The sequence below is a fragment of the Macaca nemestrina genome, chromosome 7, assembly GCF_043159975.1.
Source record: "Macaca nemestrina isolate mMacNem1 chromosome 7, mMacNem.hap1, whole genome shotgun sequence".
Lineage (NCBI taxonomy): Eukaryota > Metazoa > Chordata > Mammalia > Primates > Cercopithecidae > Macaca > Macaca nemestrina.
The window spans coordinates 133696992-133721405 of NC_092131.1; the positions used below are offsets into that span (position 1 = coordinate 133696992).

The 24414-nt window shown below is 37.8% G+C and overlaps 1 protein-coding gene across 2 annotated transcripts in view; it reads right to left on the reverse strand.

The window, feature by feature from the left end:
- LOC105488018 (protein inhibitor of activated STAT 1) overlaps positions 1–24414 on the reverse strand; it is a 141671-nt gene that overhangs the window by 8556 nt on the left and 108701 nt on the right. For both annotated transcript variants that reach the window (XM_011751672.2, XM_071101144.1), the window contains exons 8-12: positions 19279–19352; positions 9830–9990; positions 7961–8091; positions 7083–7263; positions 2127–2269 (exon numbers count right to left, since the gene is read on the reverse strand). In XM_011751672.2, the coding sequence (XP_011749974.1) occupies positions 2127–2269; positions 7083–7263; positions 7961–8091; positions 9830–9990; positions 19279–19352 (690 nt within the window). The remainder of the gene's footprint in view (positions 1–2126; positions 2270–7082; positions 7264–7960; positions 8092–9829; positions 9991–19278; positions 19353–24414) is intronic.

Consider the following 24414-nt stretch of genomic DNA (forward strand, 5'->3'; position numbering starts at 1 on the left):
GTTGAAAGAGTTAGGTTAAGTAAGTTGTAGCACTGATTTTTCTTTCTTAAATTTTGCTCATTTGCTATCAGATTCAACTGACAGACTGCAGTGGCACGAGGGGAGAAGAGATTTGAGTGCCTGAAAACTGGCTATTACATAAGAAGGAATAGCCCTGATACCTGGCTGCTGAGGATTCACTGCAAGCAGTCCCCTTCCAATTAACATTCTTTTCTAGATCACCCAATGTGTAATGCGATGAAGAGCAAGTAAACAGGCATGAATTAAATGCTTCATTGTGATATCTAAACTTGGGGAAAAGTAAAACACGCAGATGTAGATAAATATATTACAACATCACAGATACTCTGGGCATCTACTCACTGTCTACATTATAACCGATTACAACATGAGGGCTTACAAAATGCATAGCACTGTTGTTCTTGATAGTGACAGTGCGTTTCATACATGTAGAAAAAAGGTATAGAAAGATATCTAACCAACTGTTAAGAGTAGCTATAACTGTCCAGATGCGGTGGCTCACGCCTATAATCCCAGCACTTTGGGAGGTGAAGGCAGGCGAATCACCTGAGGTCGAGAGTTTTGAGACCAGCCTGACCAACATGGTGAAATCCCGTCTCTACTAAAAATACAAAATTAGCCAAGCCAGGCACGGTGGCGCGTGCCTGTAATCTCAGGTACTTGGGAGGCTGAGGCAGGAGAACCTGGGAGGCAGAGGTTGCAGTGAGCCGAGATTGTGCCACTGCACTCCAGCCTGGGCAATAAGAGCAAAACTCCGACACACACACACACACACGGCAATAAGAGCAAAACTCCGACACACACACACACACACACACACACGGCAATAAGAGCAAAACTCTGACACACACACACACACGGCAATAAGAGCAAAACTCCGACACACACACACACACACACACACACACACGGCAATAAGAGCAAAACTCCGACACACACACACACACACGGCACTCCAGCCTGGGCAATAAGAGCAAAACTCCGACACACACACACACACACACACACACACACACACACACACACACACACGAGTAGCTATAACTTCCGGGGAGTGGGGTTGGGGGATAGGTAGAGGGAAACTTTCACTTTATGTTTCTGTGTTGAATTTTCTACAATGAGCATATATGGCTTTTTTAATAAAAAAAGTTCTTAGATTATATGACTAATATACAAATTATTATGCTACAAAGATATACAAGAACAATTCTTTTTGATAATATTATTATGAACTCAAAATATACAAATGAGTATACTGACATTTCAAACTGCTTTTAAAAAGAAGGATCAGATAAATATATACACCTAGTATGTACCCACACAATTGAAAAAAATTCTTTTTAAGTGATCAAATTCATTAGAATAAAAACTAAAACTTTCAAATGTCTCAACTCACCATTAATTAAAACATAATACAACATAGTTACCCACAATGCCTGTTGCATTACAACTAAAGTCAGGGAACAATAAATAATGTTCATAGGGCTGGGCGTGGTGGCTCACGCCTGTAATGCCAGCAGTTTGGGAGGCCAAGGCAGGAGGACCACGAGGTCAGGAGTTTCAGACCAGCCTGACCAAAAGAGTGAAACCCCACCTCTACTAAAAATACAAAAAAGTTAGCCGGCTGTGGTAGCGGGCGCCTATAATACCAGCTACTCATCGGGAAGCTGAGGCAGGAGAATTGTTTGAACCTGGGAGGTGGAGGTTGCAGTGAGCTGAGATCGCGCCACTGCACTTCAGCCCAGGCAACAGAGCAAGACTCCATCCTCCACGGCAAAAAAAAAATAATAATGTTCATAAATACCAAAATTCAAACCCACATACTAGCGATCATTCAAAAACAATTTGCGGAGTACTTAGGAGCTCACAAAATCTAAAGATTATTGTACTAGTTCTACCACTGGGAGTAAAACACTGGCTACTGATGACAGTACAGGAAGTGGGTCAGTATTTTTAACAGCAGCATATTATTTCTCTCAGTTCCCTGGGTTCAAGGCCTGTTAGCTCAATCTTCCAGTTCTTCCTTAGATTCACCTAGAAGAGAACTAGATAAATCAAAGGCATTCATAATGCTATGTGACAATACAAAAGAACCAGTGACTCACCTTGTAAGTCATAAGGCATGGGTGTCATGTGGAAAGGATGCCTATAGTCTTGGATGAGGGAGGTATTAATGTAGCTTGTGTCTACAGCAGGAAGGCTTGGGGTGCGGGATACTGGAGATGCTTGATGTGGAAGACTTAAAATGCTGGAAGAAGGAAAGATTGGCATAGTTTTCATTAGTCAGTTAAACTCTCAAAGTTAACAAAAAAAGAGGTTGTATCTCACAACGAACCCTAGGTTTTGCGCTGGAAATAAGAACAAAACCAAGCAAAGTAATGTATAATTTAGATTATACACAATTATGAGAAAATAATTTGTATACATAATAGCATTTAACAGAGGCCATAGGAAGAAATGGACAGATGCAATGGTATCCAACATTCACAAACCTCACATTGCCTTTGGAATATCATCACCTATGCTTTCAGAATGCAAGAGAAAGGTACAGTTGAGCCACTTTACCAGGATATGAGTGAAAGATACCTACATCAAATGAAATTCGGAAACCCTTTTAAAACAACACTGAAGTATTGGCTAGTAAGAAGTATACGTATGCCCTAGCAAAGAAAATACATATAATAAGAGGGAATGAAGCAATCTGAGTGGTTTGGAGTTGGATTGTAGTCTTCAGGAGAACAAAAACTGGGTATTGTTTAGTATACCCAATGCCCAGTAGAGTTATCAGCATGTTGTTTGCATAAAAGCCCTGCTGAATCTAATGAGTGAAACAAGAAGAAATACTCCAAAATGAAGCCGGGTGCAGTAGCTCACGCCTGTAATCCCAGCACTTTGGGAGGCTGAGGCGGGTGGATCACAAGGTCAGGAGTTCGAGACCAGCCTGGCCAGCATGGTGAAACCTCATGTCTACCAAAAATAAAAAAATTAGCCAGGCATGGTAGTGCACGCCTGTAGTCCCAGCTACTTGGGAGGCTGAGGCAGGAGAATCACTTGAATCCGGGAGGTGGAGGTTGCAGTGAGTCGAGATGGCGCCATTGCACTCCAGCCTGGGCAACAGAGCGAGATTCCGTCTCAAAAAAAAAAAAAAAAAGAAATACTCCAAAATGAATAGGTGGTGGAGAGTTTTTAAAGGGAGAATACTATAACTGGAAAAAGAAAACATAAAACAAGAATTAGGACTTTAAAAAACAGTGAAAAGTTTAAATAACTGAGTAGCTTTTTTTTTTTTTTTAATTTATTAAAAATTAAGGGAAAGGCAAAAAGGAGAAGGAAAAAATAATAATTTAACTAATTTTAGGGCCAGGCATGGCGGCTCATTCCTGTAATCCCCATACTTTTGGGATGCAGAGGCAGAAGGATAGTTTCAGCCCAGAGGTTGCCCAGACTGGGCAACATAGGGAGACCCTGTCTCTACGAAAACTTAAAAAACTTAGCTAGGCCTGGTGGCATGTATCTGTAGTCCCAGCTACTTGGGAGACAGGTGAGAGGATTGCTTGAGCCCGGGAGGTCGAGGCTGCATGTGCCGTGATTGCACCACTGCACTCAAGCCTGGGTGACAGAGCAAGAGCCTGTCTCAAAACAAAACAAAAACAAAAACAAAAACAAAACTAATTTCGAAAAGAAAAAGAATTATAGTAGCCCTCTTGGAAGGAAACATAAGGGTTATACGTTACCCCACCACTACAAGAGGCTGAAGGTATATGTGTTATAGAAAATAAAGAGAAAGGAAGCAATAAAGCGGCTGTCTTTTGCTTTTAATGCTTCATGTAAAGTACCTGGGGCATGGGGATACAATTTCAGTGATATAGAATATTTCAAAAGAGGGCCGGGCACGGTGGCTCATGCCTGTAATCCCAGCACTTTGGGAGGCCGAGGCAGGTGGATCACCTGAAGTTGGGAGTTTGAGACCAGCCTCACCAACAGGGAGAAACCCCATCTCTACTAAAAAATACAAAAAATTAGCTGGGCATGGTGGCCCATGCCTGTAATCCCAGCTACTCAGGAGGCTGCGGCAGGAGAATCACTCGAACCCAGGAGGTGGAGGTTGCGGTGAGCCGAGATGGCGCCATTGCACTCCAGCCTGGGCAACAAGAGTGACACTCTGTCTCAAAAAAAGAACATTTCAAAAGATGCCAAGGTTGGATTTCTAGGAATAGAGTTCCAGTTATGACCATCTACCACATTTTAATGAATGGGATATGAAGCATAAAACACACTCTCGTCTGCCTCATAAAAATGTTTCATCTAATGGAAACTTGGTTAAACCTCTTATATCTAGAAAAAGTACCATTTACCATTAGCTGAGTTCTCTCACAATGTCTAAGAGATTACGAGAGGATTTAAAATGCTAGTCTTTGAAAACATCTCAAACAGCACAGACAATTTCTGGATGAACATTAAGCATTCAGTGGCTAAAGACAACAAAATGTTTTACATTTAGTTTTTGCCTGTAATTCCTGGCTGCATGCTTTTCTTTCAATTTGTAATAATGTTTTGAAATGCATTTCAACCTTTATACTGCACAATAACAAACAGAATATGCTGGACTGAGGTTTCCAGTTACCAATTAGTCATTATTATAAAATAGCTACTAGTGTTGACTACGGTATTATTCTCCTTCTAAGGATGTAAACTTTCAAATTTCTTGTTTTTATCTGCAAATAGAGAAATGTCTGGCATTTGCAAATACTATATCTGGGTTCAATTAGTCACTGGGAAATTCAGGAAGTAGTTAATGCATCTAATGTTATTTTCCAAACATAATAAACACTATTTAATTCTCTCCAAATGTCTTTGGAGAAAGAGCAAAGTAAATATCCAAAGAAGAAATACTAGATTCCTAAACACTCAAATGTCTTCTTTAAAGAAAAAATACATAGTCACTAATACTATTGAATAGTTTACATAAATACATATGACTACTATTAATAGTCTAAAGAATAGAACTAATATATATATGACGATGCATTTAGCCCAAAAGTATTTATACATCCAGAGGTTTATGAAGTATCTTTTAACATTGTGATTATGGCACCTAAAAAAATCACATGACAATGTGTATTTGGTCATACTATGGTTTGACATTTATAAAATATCTTGGAATTGAAATTCTATAGATACTTGTTCCAACTTTAGGTAATCTGACTTTTCCTTTTCTCCTACTCAGACACAAAATACATTAGTGTAATAACAAGGTCAGGCTCGCTGGGTTACAGCCATCAAGGTAGGCTTTTATCAGAGGTCATGTTCATAAGAGTAGGATTTGTGTTTAAATTATTTACTTTGTTTAGAATGATGATACTGTTTTTAATGTCTTTGTTTCTCTCCCTATGCCAAGACAGACTACTCTAGAATGAAAATACCAATGTGTGAAATATGTTTGATTGAAATCTTATTTTTTTTGAGATAGGGTCTCATTTTGTCACCCAGGTTGGGAGTGCAGGGCATGATCTTAGCTCACTGCAACTTCCACCTCCCAGCTTCAAGTGATCCTCCCACCTCAGCCCTCCGAGTAGTTGGGACAACAGGCACAGAGGACCACACCTAGCTAATTTTTTTGGTACAGACAGGGTTTTACCATGTTGCCCAGGCTGGTCTCAAACTCATTGAAATCTTTAATCTCATTATACATTGTCAAACCTGAAAATGATTTGACTCCAGGCACAGAAATGCCTGCTCTTGATCTGGTGTTGTAATAATGCCATCTACGGACTTTCCTTCTCTCTCTTACATTCTTTCTTTAGTCCCTACTGCTTGCTGGAAGGGTTTCTGGTTAGCTTCTATTCAGTTACAACAGGCCATGTGGTTCTCCTGCTTTATACCTAAAAAGCGACACATCTATTTCTAGATTTACAATTAGTGTGCCACAATTGTGCTTTAGCACAATTAGAAATCTTGCTCAGAATCCCTGATGTGTCCACAGGACTAACAGCCTGTTTTGGGAGTACAGTTGGAGTCTGCTACTTGTTTTACCACCCCCGAGAAAGTGCTAAGCTCTTTAAGGTTAAGGCTGTACTTACTCATTTTATTATCATCCATGCTTAGCTGAGGGTGTTTTATACAAAGTAGATAACAATGTTTCATGAACTGAAGCATAACCTAGGTACACTGTTATTGATATAAGACTAACGGAAAATATGGGAGAAAAGTCTGCAAAGTGGGAAATGTGTACTGCAACAGAAGTCATTCACTGCCAGACTCATTCACATTCTGAGGCAGATTTAAATCATCGGTCTTCCTCTGCTTTCCACCTGAAACATTCAACTTGGGGTGAATTTTAGAGCATACATTCCAGTTTGAACAAATGTTCTACATCCTGCGAGCAGGAGCAGGATCACCTGGGAACTTACTAGAAATACAAATTTTCTTTTTTTCTTTTTTTTGAGACAGTCTCACTCTGTTGCCCAGGCTGGAGTGCAATGGTAAGATCTTGGCTCACTGCAACCTCCACCTCCTGGGTTCAAGCAATTCTCCGGCCTCAGCCTCCAGAGTAGCTGAGATTACAGGCACACGCCACCACGCTTTGCTAATTTTTGTATTTTAGTAGAGACGAGGTTTCACCACGTTGCCCAGGCTGGTCTCAAACTCCTGAGCTCGGATAATCCACCTGCCTCAGCCTCCCAAAGTCCTAGGATTACAGGCGTGAGATACCATGCCTGGCCTAGAAAGACAAATTTTCTTAGTCTCTCCTCCTGACTCAGACGCAGGGGAGCAATGTGTGCATTTTAATAAGCTCTCAGGTAATTCTGATGTATGTACACCAGTTTGAGAACCACAGTACTAGAATCATCTTTTGATAATAAAGAATACTATATCCAAGTAACCTTTTAGTGCACTACCCGAATCCCTCCAGAGTATTACAAACCTGGGAAAAATTCAAACTATTCTTTGATTGCTAAGTTAAGTTTCACAATCAAGAATCATTTTATTTGGCAAGTCTTTAATCCCTATTTACCAAGTTAATTTTCATGATTACTTTTTTTTAATGTCTCAGCACTTACCCTTTATTATTTAGTGGTGATGTGGGAGAAAGGGAAGGACAGGTCCTCTTGGCAGATGGCTCTTCTTCCTCTTCATCAGATGAACTGTCTATGGTTAGGTCAATCACTTCTACTTTCTTGTTTTTATTTGAGGACTGGTGGTGAGAAGCTACTTGATGCTCCAATGTGGAGCTCAAGCATCCTATATGGGAATGATTAAAATACAAGGCAAGGGAAGAGTTATGACATCTCTCTTTTCTCAGTGTCCCTACAGTTTATCAGTTACAGTTTAGATTCTCAATATTGTTGGGAGCCAGAGAGTAGAAAACCAACAGTGGCTCTGTTCTACTAAGTTTAAAACTATTATTTAATAATAGTAAATTATTTTTCAAAATAATAATAAATTACTGAATTAGAGCAAACAATCAAAATGTGTCTTATGTCCACTTCAGAAGAAAAGTAATTTGAAAGCACAGACTGTATATTAATTTTTGTCTGCATAGTATCTGACATACTTCAGAAATATGATGATAGCATTTTCAAAACTCATAGTCTCTTTCCAGCAAAAACATACTAAAAGCCAGGAAAAAATAAATAAATGAAAACTGAACCTTTACTACTCTGTACCAAATCTGTTAAAAATTTAAAAAGGGTACAGTTTCAAAAGTATGACTTTACAAATGACTAATTATATTACATTACTTTGAAATCTTATATCAGAAAATTTTCTAAAGCTGGCAAAAAAGTGAATTTAAAAGGATTTCTATCAATAAGTTAATAGGAATCATTAAGCTATCCACAAACTGCTCAGTGTTTTTTAAAAATATATGGATTTTAATATTGAAAACCAGACTTACAGCAGTAGGGAGACTGCCCCTTCCTTGTGAAGAACTACTCACCATCGACTCCATTGTAAGAGGCAGAAACTTCTTGTACTTCCTTTTTCGATCTCATCGGTGCCCAAGTGCCATCCTCCTTAAATTGTATTTCATCACAGTCTGTACAGTACTTTAGGATTTCCATAAACAAGCTATAAGAAAACAATTCATCCTTAAAATATCATATTTTAAATGAAAATAAAAGTTGAACAACTCAAGTTATATTTATTCTTAAAATCTAGTGTTAAATAGGAATATAGCTGCCTAATTTATGTCACATTTATGTAAGAAAATATGTGACCACGAAAAATGACATTTTCAAAGATTTTTAATCATATGGGAAAATGTTGACAAAAAGTGAGAAAAGGTCAACAAAAGAAAGCTTAATTTCAAAAATAAAATTATGTGTGAGTAGTATATAGATAGTAGTTACCTCTGGGTGGTACCTTCATGGGTATTTATTCTTCTTCTTTATACATTTTTGCATATTCTAAATTGCCTACAATAAGCATGTCTTATTTGATAAACTGAAGCAATACATACACAAACATGTAATCAAAGGTTAAATCTCTTTAATAAAATATTGTAACAGACATTTAAAAACATGTATAAAGAATGCATAAAATTAACTATGGCCAAATTCTTAGGTTACAATGTTAAATGAAACCAAAGGATAAAAATTATTAACAGTGTACAATCACAACTATGGAAAGACGAAAATTGGAAAATTATACACCCGAAAAAGCTTTTTATTTTCCTGTGTTTTGCAATTTTTCTTTAAAACAGTATGTGTGTACATGGCTTTTATAACAAGAAATGGGAGAACCTAAAGCTATGTTACATATAAAGTTGGAAAATATTACTATTTAATTCTGATTTACTACTAAGTGGTCACCATCATTTCTGAAAAATTAAACATAAAACATTTAAGTTACATGTTTTTCTTTTTTTTTTCCCCATGACTGGTCTGACATCCTTCAAGCTCCAGGTTATACTTGTATTGCTAAATATACTCAATTTCTGATATTACCACCTTTATGCTCCTATGTTTTCTTAAATACTATAGGTAAGTTGCCTTAAGTCTTTTGCTAGAAAGTACAGGAAATATTAAGTACAGGCTGGGTGCGGTGGCTCACACGCCTGTAATCTCAGCACTTTGGGAGGCCAAGGCAGGAGGATCACTTGAGCCCAGGATTCAAGATCAGCCTGGGCAAAATGGCAAGACTCTGTCTTTGCCCCCCCACCCCCCGCAAAATCAAGTAGATTCCTCCTTTTCACAATAGTTTTTGTTTAGTGGCAAAAGAGGGGGAAAAAAGGAGGCTGCAGAAGAGGAGAACATTTAGAGGAACATTCCAAGATGTCTGGTAGGACAGATAAAACAAAGGGGTGTTAAAAGCAATTGGTTATTGTGATGCCATAGGTGGACAAGACAAAAAAGAAAAAGAAGACCATGAATGAAGCTGGATCTAATCTCCACAAACAGGTTAACTTCTATTGAAAAGCCCAATTTTGGATGAACCTGAGTTAACCCAAATTTCCCCATACATTCTTTTTCCAATATGGTCTGCACATCTAGGGATGGATGGACTAATGACAGGAAAAAGAAAAGGTATAAGCACACCCTGCTTAAAACCACTAGTGCTTTAAACGACAAATGCCAGGAGGCACTGACAGTAACACACGTATTTTCAAAACAAGGGAACATGGAGTTAAAAAGATAAAATATTCATAACACTAATTTGAAATAAATTACTTTGAAAATATTGGTTTGCAGATTCACAAAAATCCTACAAATACATAACTTAGAATTTTCATCCCAAATCTGATGTGTAACAAACCCAGATAATATATGGTCATTTCAAGGTACCAAAAACACTTAAAGTAACATACCCATCAATAATAAGGTGTTCATATGGAGCCTTCTTATCACAGACAGGACAAACCCAGGTTGGTTTTTTCTCATTCATCTGAATGTAAAGAGTTGCGTCAAAACACTGTAGATGAGAACATGTAAGGGCCCGACACGGAATTGTCAGCCGCATTTTACCAAGCTTTAAAAAGGGAGAAAAAATAAATATTAGGTAATTGCTATTCAACATTTAAGCTTTGACAAAAATTTCCTAGAACACAACAGGTAGGCATGCTGATTTAAAGCATACTGTGTTTACTTTTCATCAATGTAGGAGAACATTAAATACATTTCCTGTGAAATATCCATAGGTTTAAAAATTACAGCATTTATTTGGCTATCAAACAAAATGACTATGGAAAGTCTACAAGGGTTATTTACTAAAATCCACAGCTCACAGATCAGCTTTTGGTGGAGAGGGTCATAACCCCTTGAATTACACTCAAAATTTCGTGTGTGCATTTTTCTGGAGAGAGTGCTTTCACCAGTTTTTTTAAAATAGAGATGGGGTCTTGCTATGTTGCCCAGGCTGAAGTGCCAACTCTATTCACAGGCACAATCGTAGCACTCTACAGCCTCAAACTCCTGGGCACAAGCAATCCTCCTGCCTCAGCCTCCAGAGTATCTGGCAATACAGGCACACACTACTGTGCCCAGCTTTTCTCAAATTCTTAAAGCAGTCCTTGATCCAAAAAAAAAAAAAATTTAAGAACCACCTAACTAGGGATTAGGGAAAATAGAGAATGTCTTATTAAATACTGCACAATACAGAAATCCACTGATATTTGCTATCAGTCTTACCTATGAATAAGAGCAGTTCACAGGACAAAACTGAATCAATAGTGATCATTCCCCATGATGCTTGGCATAATTGCCAAGTGGCAGCTCTGAGGAGGAAGGCAGGTGCACACACTCTGCATTGCTTCCTCACTGGGAACCATCATGAGCAATTCAGCCTACAGCCCTGGACCTCTAGCATCTCCAGCATGTTAGGAGACTTGTTGCCCTGCAAATATTGCTTCAGCTGACATGTGGTGAGTCTATTCAGGAAGAGGAAATCTGCTTCATCTGGTCCCTGAGCTGCTAGCTTTAGCCCAAGGCAGAGAAGCCGCCCAGAAACCTGCATAGGGAGCTACCATATCACTCTCTCATTCCCCAGAAGCCAGCTTGTACCACTGTAGAGTCCCCAGATCGCACAATGGCCACATAGTAGATAAGTTATCTACTTTCAATAACCACATTATTTGCCAAGTACCAGGAAAAGATTTGTGAACTTGAAAAATACAAAGGCTTGTGCTGGAGAGGATGTGGAGAAATAGGAATGCTTTTACACCGTTGGTGGGAGTGTAAACTAGTTCAACCATTGTGGAAGACAGTGTGGCGATTCCTCAAGGATCTGGAACTAGAAATACCATTTGACCCAGCCATCCCATTACGGGGTATATACCCAAAGGATTATAAATCACGTTACTTATAAAGACACATTGCACACATATGTTTATTACGACACTATTCACAATAGCAAAGACTTGAAACCAACCCAAATGCCCATCAATGATAGACTGGATTAAGAAAATGTGGCACATATACACCATGGAATACTATGCAGTCATAAAAAAAGATGAGTTCATATCCTTTGCAGGGACATGGATGAAGCTGGAAACCATCATTCTGAGCAAATTATCACAAGGACAGAAAACCAAACACCGCAGGTTCTCACTCATAGGTGGGAACTGAACAATGAGAACACTTGGACATAGGAAGGGGAACATCACACACCAGGGCCTGTCGTGGAGTGACGGGCAGGGGGGCGGGATAGCATTAGGAGAAATACCTAATGTAAATGACGAATTAGTTAATGGGTGCAGCAAACCAACATGGCACATATATACCTATGTAACAAACCTGCACATTGTGCACATGTGCCCTAGAACTTAAAGTATTTTTTATATATATGTATATATATAAAAGAAAAATATAAAGGCTTGAAAAGAATATGAGTTAAATGAGGAAAAGATTCTTGGCTTAGATCAATTTCAGGGAAATGTGCAATTTCCTAGTCTACCAGGAAATTAACTGTCATTTGGTGCCCAAAATAATTGCTTTGATACCAATGATTTACTGTGTCTCTAAGAAAGGCATTTAACCTTTCTGGGTCCCTTTTACTTTCTCTAAGGTAACACTGTTTCCTCCTTACTTCAACCAGATGTAGCCATGATGAATAAAAATAGAACCCTGAACATGTTATAAACTTACTGAGAATAGAGCAATGCCAGTTTATAGTATCAGAAGTATAACCTGGAGAGACCTAGAGTAAAAACTGGTTAACTCCCTTCTGTGTACTCCCACCTCTATACTCCTGCATATGATTACAATCAAGCACCACATAACATTTTGGTCAACAGTGAACCACATATATGATGGAGGTCTTCAAATTATGTACAGTACATAATACCTGATAACAGACAACCATGTTACTGGTTTCTGATTTACTATACTTTTTATCATTATTTTGGAGTGTACTCCCTTTACTTACATATATTTTAAAAGTTAACTGTAAAACAGCCTCAGGCGGGTAGGAGAGAACAGCTCCATGTCTGTTACTGCCACTGAAGACCTTCCAGGGGGACAAGACGTGGAGGTGGAAGGAAGTGATACTGATGATCCTGACTCTGTGTAGGCCTAGGCTAATGTGTGTCTTAGTTTTTAACAAAAAAGTTTAAAAAGTAGAAAACAAAAGTAAAAAAATGTTAAAAATAGAAAAAGCTTATAGAATAAGGATATAAAGAAAGAAAATATTTTTGTACAGTTGTACAACGTGCTTGTGTTTTAAGCTAAGTGTTAATACAAGAGTCAAAAGTTAAAAAATTAAAAAGCTTATAAAATAAAAAAGTTACAGTGGCCGGGAGCAGTGGCTCACGCCAGTAACCCCAGCACTTTGGGAGGCCGAGGAGGCAGGATCACCTGAGATCAGGAGTTTGAGACCAGCCTGGCTGACGTGGTGCAACTCTGTCTCTACTAAAAATACAAAAATAAGCCAGGCATGGTGGCATACATCTGGGATCCCAGTTACTTGGGAGGCTGAGGCAGGAGAATCACTTGAGCCTGGGAGGCAGAGGTTGCTGTGAGCTGAGATCACACTACTGCACTCCAGCCTGGGTGACACAGGGAGACTCTGTCTCAAAAACAAAAAACAAAAATCAAAGTTACAGTAAGCTAAGGTTTATTATTGAAGAAAGAAAAATATTTTAAATTTATTGTAGCTGCAGTGTACAGTGTTTATAAAGTCTACAGTGATGTAAGTGATGTCCTAAACCTTCACATTTGCTCACCACTCACTGACTTATTTGGAGCAACTTCCAGTCCTGTAAGCTCCATTCATAGTAAGTGCCCCATACAGGTGTACCAGTTTTCATCTTTTATACTTTTTACTGTACCTTTTCTATGTTTAGGTACACAGATACTTAGCATTGTGTTACAACTGCCTACAGTATTCAGTTTTGTAACATGCTGTACAGTTTTGCAGCCTAGGAGCAATAGTCCCAAGGTACGTAGTAAGCTATACCATCTAGGTTTGTGTAAGCACACCTATGATGCTTTTGTTGAACACCACCACTTATGATGCTTTTGTTGAATAACAACAAAATCCCCTAATAATGCATTTCTCAAAAGGTGTCCCCATCATTAAGGCATGCACAACTGTATGTTACTTATTTATACGTGTGTCTCCTCCTACCAGAAACAGGTTGGACTAATTTCCTTGTCCCCATACTTGGAAATATACAGCAGTAAGACAGTCCTGTGCACTGATAAAGCTTCAGTTGTGCATGATGGGCAATTCCAGGAGGCACCACTCATGGAAGGCATGCAGGTCGTACTCAGTAATTTATAGTGCAGCCTGAGTATGAATTCTGGTGTTAGAATGAATCCTGGCCCCACTACGTACCTACTGTGTGAATCCTGAATGTTATTTTATTTAATCACTCAGAGGCTCAGTTTTATAAAATGGGGATAAAAATGGGAGCTACACAAAATGATTGTGGGGATTCAATTACGTTTACTGCACAGTACGTGACACATAGTAAGTTTTCAATAAATAAAAATAGTATTAACATATTTGCTTTAAATCACTTTGTACACTAGGAAACCCACCCAAACCTCAGCTTAGTAATTCTTTTATTGTGGGCTCACAAAGTATTAAACAGCTTCACCAGACTCCCTTACTGCACTTCTACTCAATTTTAATTTTTTTATTTTTTGAGCAAGAGTCTCCCAAGCAATTCTCCTGCCTCAGCCTCCCAAGCAGCTGGGATTACAGGCAGGTGCCACCATGCCTCGCTAATTTTTGCATTTTGAGTAGAGACGGGGTTTCGCCATGTTGGCCACACTGGTCTCAAACTCCTGGCCTCAAGTGCTCTGCACACCCTGGCCTCCCAAAGTGCTGGCATTAAAGGCGTGAGCCACCCGTCCCACAAATTTTTTATGATTTGATTTACATAAGCACCTGATAAAAAGGCCAAAAAGAACAAAGTAGTTATAACGGAAAAATTACCATTAGGCAAGATACCATGTGGCATTAGTTCAGAAACATTTTCCAAATAGCAATCTGGTTGGTGGTGCCAAGTTACATTTTTATATCTTATGTCAGACCTTAACTTATCTATGAAATACAAATTCCTATTTTATAAGGTACTTTTGCTATTGCCTTAATACTAAGTAGAAAAACCACAGACTAAAAATTCTAGACAAATACAGTAATAGTACACAAGGTTTATGAACTGTAGAACTACCAGACTACTTCTGATTGTTTATGAAAACGGATAAGATGGTAAGAAATAAAGATTATTTCAGAATCCAAGCCATAGGCAATGAAATTTATACTCTGGGCCGGGCACGGTGGCTCACGCCTGTAATTCCAGCACTTTGGGAGGCCGAGGTGGGTGGATTACAAGGTCAGGAGATCGAGACCATCCTGGCTAACACGGTGAAACCCCGTCTCTACTAAAAATACAAAAAATTAGCTGGGCGTGGTGGCGAGTGCCTGTAATCCCAGCCACTGGGAGGCTGAAGCAGGAGAATGGCATGAACCCAGGAGGCGGAGCTTGCAGTGAGCCCAGATCGCACCACTGCACTCCTACCTGGGCAACAGGGCGAGACTCCGTCTCAAAAAAAAAAAAAAGAAATTTATACTCTGAAAAGCAGCTGTTTTCCAAAGGCCTTCATCTCACATACCTTTACCTCATGATCTCCAGCTGTCAGTTCATATCTTGTAGGCAAGAGAGCAACTCTCAAGCCTTTATCTTCAGCTATACTGACAAGGTGACCTACAGAGTTTTTAAGGAATGCTGACACAGAAATGGTGCAAGAAAGACATAAAAGGGTACATAAAAGCAAAAGCTCATTTTCAAATGCATCATTAGCTGTCACATAAATGCCTTAGAATAATAAAATAACTATTATGTGATGATTCTTATATTCGTGATTTTTTAAAAAATCACTAAATTCTAAATAATTATCTGAAAAACAGATATCGATTTTCTCTAACTTGGTATAAGGAGAGAAGCTGAACTTTGAACGTCTTCATCTTGTGATTACAAATTCTTCCTTTCCCTTTATAGGACATAAATTATGTTTGAATTATTTGCATATAAACACTTTAACTCCCAAATGTGTTTTCTAATGCCACTAACTTTACAATAATAGTGCTATCTATATTAGTAACTGATGATGCTGCAAGAGAAAACATTCTAGATACAAGTTTTAACCAACTTATATTTTTAAAAAGCCCTAAAAATGTCAATAAAACGTGCTTTCTCTTTGCAAAAGGAAAAAGTGTGACATTAAAAACAATTTCGGCTGGGCACAGTGGCTCACACCTGTAATCCCGGCACTTTGGGAGGCTAAGGCAGGCGGATCACTTGAGGTTAGGAGTTTGAGACTAGCCTGGCCAACATGGTGAAACCCCATCTCTACTAAAAATAAAAAATTAGCCGGGCGTGGTGGCAGGCGCCTGTAATACCGGTTACTCAGGAGGTTGAGGCAGGAGAATTGCTTGAACCCGGGAGGTGGAGGTTGCAGTGAGCTGAGATCACACCACTGCACTCCAGCCTAGGCAACAGAACAAGACTCTGTCTCAAAAAATAAAAAAATTTTAAAAGGGCTGGGAGTGGTGGCTCACACCTGTAATCCCAGCACTTTGGGAAGCTAAGGCAGGTGGATCACCTGAGGTCAGGAGTTTGAGACCAGCCTGGCCAACATGGTGAAACTCCATCTCTACTAAAAATACAAAAAATTAGCTGGGCGTGGTGGCGCTCACCTGTAGCTCCAGCTACTTGGGAAGCTGAGGCAGGGGAATCACTTGAACCTGGGAGGTGGAGGTTGCAGTGAGCCAAGATCTGGTCACTGTACTCCAGCCTGAGTGACAGAGCAAAACTCTGTCTCTGAAAAAAAAAAAAAAAAGAAAAAGAAAAAGAATAATTTCACAAGTTTTTTTCACAATAATATTTCATAAATACATTTCCAGAGTTTATCTTCTTCTATCAATTCCAAGTCATTTGTATTTGGGTTTACAAAGCAGTTTTTCAAAGATTCCTCCACCTCTATTTTTAATAAATCAGAACCATAAAATTCCCAAAGAGTAAAAACATTTTTAATTATTTTTGTTGCCTTTAGCTAAATGGCACAGAAACAACAGAAACTCATTTATTTGGAGCTCTGTACATCACAATAAGGGCAATTGTAATGCACAGTAAGACATCATATGTACATATTTCAAAGAGAGCAAATCTCCTTTATTATCCTATAAATTTGATATATAGATATTACTAAATTTTATTTTTGAGTAAAAACATACCTAAAATGTATGATCTTACTATTTCAGAATAACTGTGAGGGATTATCCCTTTAGCCAAATAGAAACCCATGAAAGTATTATAATTATGTATTTTACACATACATACACACATATACACAATATACACATATAGTTGTTTTGTTTTATACTCTGAATTTTTAAAGCAGATGTCAATTTAAAATGAACTGCTGGCTGGGCATGGTGGCTCACGCCTGTAATCTCAAGGGAGGCCAAGGCAGGAGGATTGCTTGAGGCCAGAAGTCCACGACCAGCCTGGGCAACATATGAAGACCCTGTCTCTACAAAAAAATACAAAAATTAGCCAGGTGTGGTGGCACATGCCAGTAGTCCCAGCTGCTTGGAGGGTTGATGCAGGAGCATTGCTTGAACCTGGGAGGTGGAGGCTGCAGTGACCTGAGATGGCAGCACTGCACTCCAGCCTGGGTGACAAAGTGAAACCCTGTCTCAAAAAAAGAAAAATAAATAAAGGTACAAAGAGCAAAATGTGATTAATAGTTTCTAATAATATAGAGATGAGCACCTGAACTACAGAATTAAAACACAGTTCCACAAATAAAACTTTTAAGATTTATATTGGAGTGCTTATTTATACGAATAAATGCTTCATATGTGTGTTAAACATAAAGCCTCATGTATATATTAGTACAACTATAAACACTTTTAAGTGAGACTGCAGAAAAACACTACTCTTTCCAGTGATTTAAATAGAAAAAGAAGTGTATGTACTTTTCTAAACTTATTGTATTTTCTGAATTGGTGTTTTACAACAAAATGAGGCGGCAAAGAACAATGGAGGGGGAATGGATAAATCAGGGTTTTGGAGAAAGAGGGTAGAATAAGTATACATCTTTTTACCTTTTTCTTTTAAAAACATTTTTTGTCTTTTTCTCACCCTCTACTTCCTCAGTGTGTGAACCATTTTTCTAAGCATGAAACACACACATACACACACACACACACACACACACACCCCCCCCACACCAGTCTCCTTTACAACCTAGGCTGTTGTAACATTTACCTGGTTACTTAAAGAATTTTTAACACTAATATAAAAAGCCTGGAGTCAAAATATTTTTCGCAAGAAAAAAATTGGCTTTATTATAAAAAGGAATAAAAATAAACGTTACAGGAATAGAAGGATATACACACAATGATAGAATTTGGTGATTTTAATTAACTTCATTGTATTTTTTTCTATAACTTACAGAAACTAATTCATGATCTACTAATTTTTTCATATTATGTTTTAAGTTTCATAAATTACAAAAAATATTTGTAACTACAAATAACATTTAATTTCTATTTAAATTCTTTGTTTCTTTAAGAATACAGTAACTTCATCATCATCTGATATTAGTAGGATCTCAGTATCAACTGCTTTCAATATCAGGCCTGTCTGAACAATCAGGCAAAGCAGGAAACAGATGTGTCCTTTCATTCTTTCTCCCCAATTTAAATATGATTAGTTTGATTATTATAGAACAAAAAGTAATCAAAATGTCAAGGTAATTTATGATTAATTTTTCACATATTTCCATATGGCCATATTCAACCACCATCCCTACCAATAAGCCTAACATCAAATTAGTTTAACATGTTTTTCTGATCCGTAGTCAGACGCGTTATCCATTGCGCCACTGGCCCGCAGTTTAACATGTTTTTGAGACCTTTTCCCTTACAGGTTTAATAATTTGGTTAAGTCTTGGGACCATATATTTATTTCATGAAAATTATTGATTCTGACCTCATTTTCTGGCTTAAAATATCTCAAGGCTTTTTTATATGTATAACAAGTTCAGCTATTTAGGCTGAACAGAAGTTTCTAATTGGTGAACTGTTATAATGTGGTCATTGTTGGCAAAACGGTTAAATGAGATGTGTGAGTAATCACGGCTAGATTTTTACTCAGAAAGGTACTATCTTAAGTAAAATTTTTAGCCAGGCATGGTGGCTCACGCCTGTAGTCCCAGCATTTTGGGAGTCCGAGGCGGGTGGATCACCTGAGGTTGGGAGTTCGAGACCAGCCTGACCAACATGGAGAAACCCTGTCTCTACTAAAAATACAAAATTAGCCAGGCGTGGTGGCACATGCCTGTAATCTCAGCTACTCGGGAGGCTGAGGCAGAAGAATCGCCTGAACCCGGGAGGTGGAGGTTGTGGTGAGCCGAGATGGCGCCACTGCACTCCAGTCTGGGCAACAAGAGTGAAACTCCATCTCAAAAAAAAATAATAATAAAAATAAATAAATAAATGTAAAATTTTTATAAATACACTGAGACAATAAACATTTATTATTTGGAGATTTTACGATTGAGCCTGAGAGATGGTCATTAATCACAGGCCATATTTAGATAGGTCTTACTAAGAGTAGATCATTTTTAAAGACTTGTTTAGATTCCAAATGCAATGCCTAGATGTCTTTCCACTTTTCATAAACTGTAACAGTGGTGGACATATTTTAGAAGTAAACAGAATTTCTCAAATAGTAAAAATACTTAATAAAAAAAGAAAATGTATGTTAAACTTTCTGGAAAGCAAGTAATAGTTAACACTTACTGGACACAGTAGAGAAACCCTTAGGCTGGTTGTAGCTATTTCACTGTCCGGATCTGCAGTCAACTTCTCTTTAACTGATATTCATTCAAGAAGAAAAAAAGCAAACAAACAGAGTAAGTTTATTAAAGATACATTACTGGAACATTACTATAAAGAATAAAAAACTTAAACAAATCTGCTCAATTATTTCCCAATTAATGGCACAGATAAAAACAACCATATAGCTTTTAATTCTATAAGCAAAGGATGGAAAACAATTGTTTATCTGTAGAATGACTATATTTCCTATAAATTTCCTATTTCTCACTCAGGGGACAAAAACCTGCAGCAATATGACAGACATTTCTCTAATATGTTGACATATTCAACTGATGGTAGACCCTTTTTCTTTTATAACTCTTAAGATACTGGATCAAGGTTTTCTTTCTTTTAAACTATGACTAATATTATTTGGGCTCTTCTATTTTCAAGGACATTAATAATAAGAATAACATTTATACATTTTTGAAAGCTCAGAAAATAAAAACATTTACTGTAAAACAGCTTAATTCAAACTTTAAATTATGAAAAGAGTCCTATTTCTTTTTTTTAACTATACAATTATTTGAATTTTAATCTATTTCTCTATAAAATACTTGTGCCCTCTTGGGCAAGTCAATCCTCCTTTCTCAGCTTAATTTTACTTATAGTAAAACTGGAAGCCACACTAGATAATCTTTAATCTTTTCACTTCAAACTTCTTCTGGTTCTTAAGGGAGGAGGAGACACTAGTAATTTTACTTTTCCAAGGCTGTTCTTTCATTCTCTTTCAGTCTGATATAAAAGACTCCTTATAATTCTCATCTGGAAACCTGAGCTATCTGTTACCTCTGAAAACTTCAATAACCAGTAACAAGAAAAAACATTATAGGGGTGGGACAGGAAATGCATAGATGTAATGTTCCAACAATTTTAGAAACTGTCCCATAATAACTTTAAAGTCTATATTGTATAAAGGGGCCGTAAGTGGAGTAGCTGTATACATAGTCGACAGAATTTCTGAGCTGTGGTACAACTAAGTGTGACCAGATAGACACCATATAGAAAAGAAAATGAAGAGAGGGAGAAGTACTTGGGTAAGTTACAATTTCAGAGTCTGTTGTTCTGATAACCATTTATGAGAAATCCTACCTTTATGAAACACAGTGCCCTGGATTTTAGTCTGGGTTTTTTTAGATGGTCCAAATCCTGGATATCCTATCCAACTATTTCCATTAATTAGTGGATCTCAAGTAAGGTGCACATCAGACCTACCTATAGAGAGCTTCCTGAATCAGAATGAAAAGAGGGACACCAATTGGTAGTTTTTTAAACGCTCCAAATATGATTCTAATGCCAGACTAAAAAGTCATTTCATGCCCTGGAAATTCCAAATTTTCAAAGTCTTAATGTACTTCACAGGCTGTCTCCTGACACACACAAAAAGGCGTACAACTTCTGGTTTTTAGTTTGGAAAATATAGTTATAACACTATGCTAATGCATACCATATATAAATTACCAAAAGTATGCCTTTGTCATTATACACCAAATCTTAGTCAATCTTTTCTCATAAATACGATTTTAAAAAGTAGTATCTTTGTTAAAGGCAACAAATAATCGCCATACGAAATAAACATGCAAATAGAATTCTAATGTGATTACTCACTGTGTTGGCTAATTTTAGGTGTCAACTAAACTAACTGAACGAAGGGCTACCTACATAGCTGGCAAGGCATAATTTCTGGAAGTGCCTGCGAGTGTGTTTCCAAAGGAGACTGGTGTGTCAGTCTGTGGATGAGTGAGGAAGATCCGCCCTCAATCTTGGAGGACACCATCCAATCAGCTGGAGGGCACGGAAAGAACAAAAAGGCAGAGGAAAGGAAAATAAATTCACTTTCTCTTTTTCCTTGAGCTGGGACACCCTTCTTCTCTTGCCTTTGGAATTCTGTGATCCTAGCTCTTGGGAGCCTGAGGTAGGAGGACTGCTTGAGGCCAGGAGTTGAGACCAGTCTGGGCAACATAGTGAGACCTCACCTTTAAAAAGAAAGAATTCCAGGTTCTCTGGACTTGGGACTCTGGGATTTGTACCACCATATCAGCCCTTCTCCTCACCCCTCTTAGGCCTTTGGCCTTAGACTGAGAATTGGCTTCCTGGATCTGTGGCCTTTGGACTTCATTAGTCATACTACTGGCTTCGCTGGTTCTCCAGCTTGCTGATGGCCTATCTATTGTGGGCATTCTCAGCCTTCACAGTCATGTCAGCCAATTGCCCTGATACATCTTCCCTCAACTCTCTCTCTCTCTTTTCTCTCTCTCTCTCCTTTTCTCCTCTCCTCCTTCCCCTCCTAGAGTCTCTCTGGAGAACCCTGACTAATAACCACTCCGCATGCCTTCACCAACCATCCCACCAGCACCCTTTATAGACATAGCAAGCAATGGGTATAGTAACTGACTTTGAACTTTGCATATTTAAATTTCCACTTAAATGAAGCAATACTTATAGATCACAGTATCAGCCTTATACAAAACAAAGCTCAGTGTTTAGCGCTTAGAAAATAAATTGAAATAAGAAAATAAATTGAAATAAAGTAGTGGTTAAGAGCACAGGACCTAGAGAGCCTAGCTTAGAATTTAAGTCTCAGTTCTAAGTCACTTAACCTCTCTATGCCTGTTACATCATCTGGTAAATGGGAACAATAATAGTACCTCACAGAAATGTTTTAAGGATTGAGTTAATACGCATTAAAAGTTTTAAAATACACTTGAGCCTGAGAGGCAGACATTGCAGTGAGCTGAAATTGCTGCCACTGCACTCCAACCTGGGTGATAGAGTGAGATCCTGTCTCAACAACAAAAAAAGGTGGTTTTTTTTTGTTTTTTTTTTTTTCTTTTGAGACACAGTCTCACTCTGTCACCCAGGCTGGAGTGCAGTGGTGAGAACTTGGTTCACTGCAAGCTCTGCATCCTGGGTTCAAGTGATTCTCCTGCCTCAGCCTACCAAGTAGCTGGGATTAGAGGTGTGTGCCACCATGGCTCGGTTAATTTTTGTATTTAGCAGAGATGGGGTTTTGCCATATGGGCCAGGCTGGTCTCAAACTCCCAACCTCAGGTGATGTGCCCACCTTGGCCTCCCAAAGTGTTGGGATTACAGGCGTGAGCCACAAAAAAAGTTTTCAAATAACCTAATATTATTCTCAATAAATACTAGCTATTGTTACTAGCTAACAATAAAACAAATAAAACATGATTTGTACATTCACTTTCTCCCAGAGGTGGGAGAATTTTCTGAAATTATTTCAGAATGTTTGTCAATTTCTATTAAAAACAAAACAAAACAAACAAAAAAACCCTATGCCTTCTCTTTTGTCATTACAGACCCAATCCTAGTCCATTTATTCTTGTAAAGATATTTTTTAAGGTCCTACCAGGATCTTGATTAGACTGGATTAATTCTACAGATTAATTTGGAGAACTGACATACAACAATAGAATCTTTCGATCTCTTAGCAAGATATATCTGTTTATTCAGGTCTTCTTTCAGTTTTTCTCAACGATGCTTTGTAGTTTTCGGCATACAAATTTTGCACCTAGTTTGTGTGATGTATCCCTAAGTGTGTCATATTTTTGGATGTTACCGTAAAATCTTGTTTTGTGAATTTCAATTTCCAATTATTCATTACTAACAGAAATACAATTTGTTTTTGTATCCTGACCACACATTCTCTAACTCTGCTAAACTCATATAGTATTTCTAATAGCTTTTTTGGAGATTCTTTGGGATTTTTTTCTATGTAGACCATAAGTTCATCTGTAAATAAAGACAATAATTATTTCTTAATTTCTAACCTGTGTGTTGGTTTCTTTTTTAAAAATTTTCCTTGTCTTATTATGCTGCCTAGGATCTCTAGGTCAACGCTAGGGGCAGATATCCTTGCCTTGTTCTCAATCCTAGGAGTGAAGCATTCAAGTTTTAACCATTAATGATGATATCAGCTGTAGTGTAGACTTTTTGTAAATACTCTTTATTACACTGAAGCAGCTCCCTTCTCTATTTTGCTGACAGTTTTATCATGAATGGATGTTGAATTTGGCCAAGTGCTTTTTCTGCATCTCTGGAGATGATCACATGATTTTTCATTTTTAGTTTGTTGAGAAGGTGAACTATATTGACTTTTGAATGCTGAAATCAACCTCATATTACAGAAATAAATTCTGTTTCGTCACCATGTATTATCTCACATATTGGACCTAACAATATTCAAAACAATTCTGAAAAAGAAAAACAAAGTTGGAGAATTCTAACTGATTTCAAGACTTACTATCAAGCTACAGTAATTAAGACTCATTTGGCATAAGGATAGACATACAGGTCAATGGAAAAGAATAATATCTGGAAATAGATTTATACATCTATCGTCAACTGGTTTTTGATAAAGGTGCCAAGGTAATGAAATGGAAGGAAAGACAGTCTTTTCAATAAATGTTGTTGGACTATTTTGATATCTATGTGGGGGGAAAAACAAATCTCTACTCTCACCTTGCATCATATATAAAAATTAACTCAAAATGAATCACAGACCTAGATCCAAGAGCTCAAACAATAAAACTTCTAGAAGAAAAATAGAAGAGAGTGTTTGTGACTTTCATTTAGGTACAGATTTCATAATATATGCAAAACATGACATTAAAAAATGGGTAAAAGACTTGACAGATACTTCAAAGAAGCTACAGGAATGGCAAATAAGCACCTAAGAAGACGCTTAACATCCTCAGACATTAGAAAAATGCACAATGAAATGCCACTACATACCAATCACAATGGCTACAATAAAGCAGCCTGATGGCACCATATGCTGGTAAGGATGTGGACCCACTTGAAATCTCACATATTGTTAGTGGGAATGCAAAAACGGTATATTTACTTTAAAAGAAATTGCCAAACTGTTTTCCATATACTTATCATATAACCCAGCAATCCCACTCTTAGATATTTACCCAAGAGAAATGAAAACATATGTCTACAAAACTGAAGTATCCATATGCAAAATGTAAATGTTTACAGCAGCTTTATTCATATTGCTGCAAAACTGGAAATAATCCAAATGTCCATCAACTG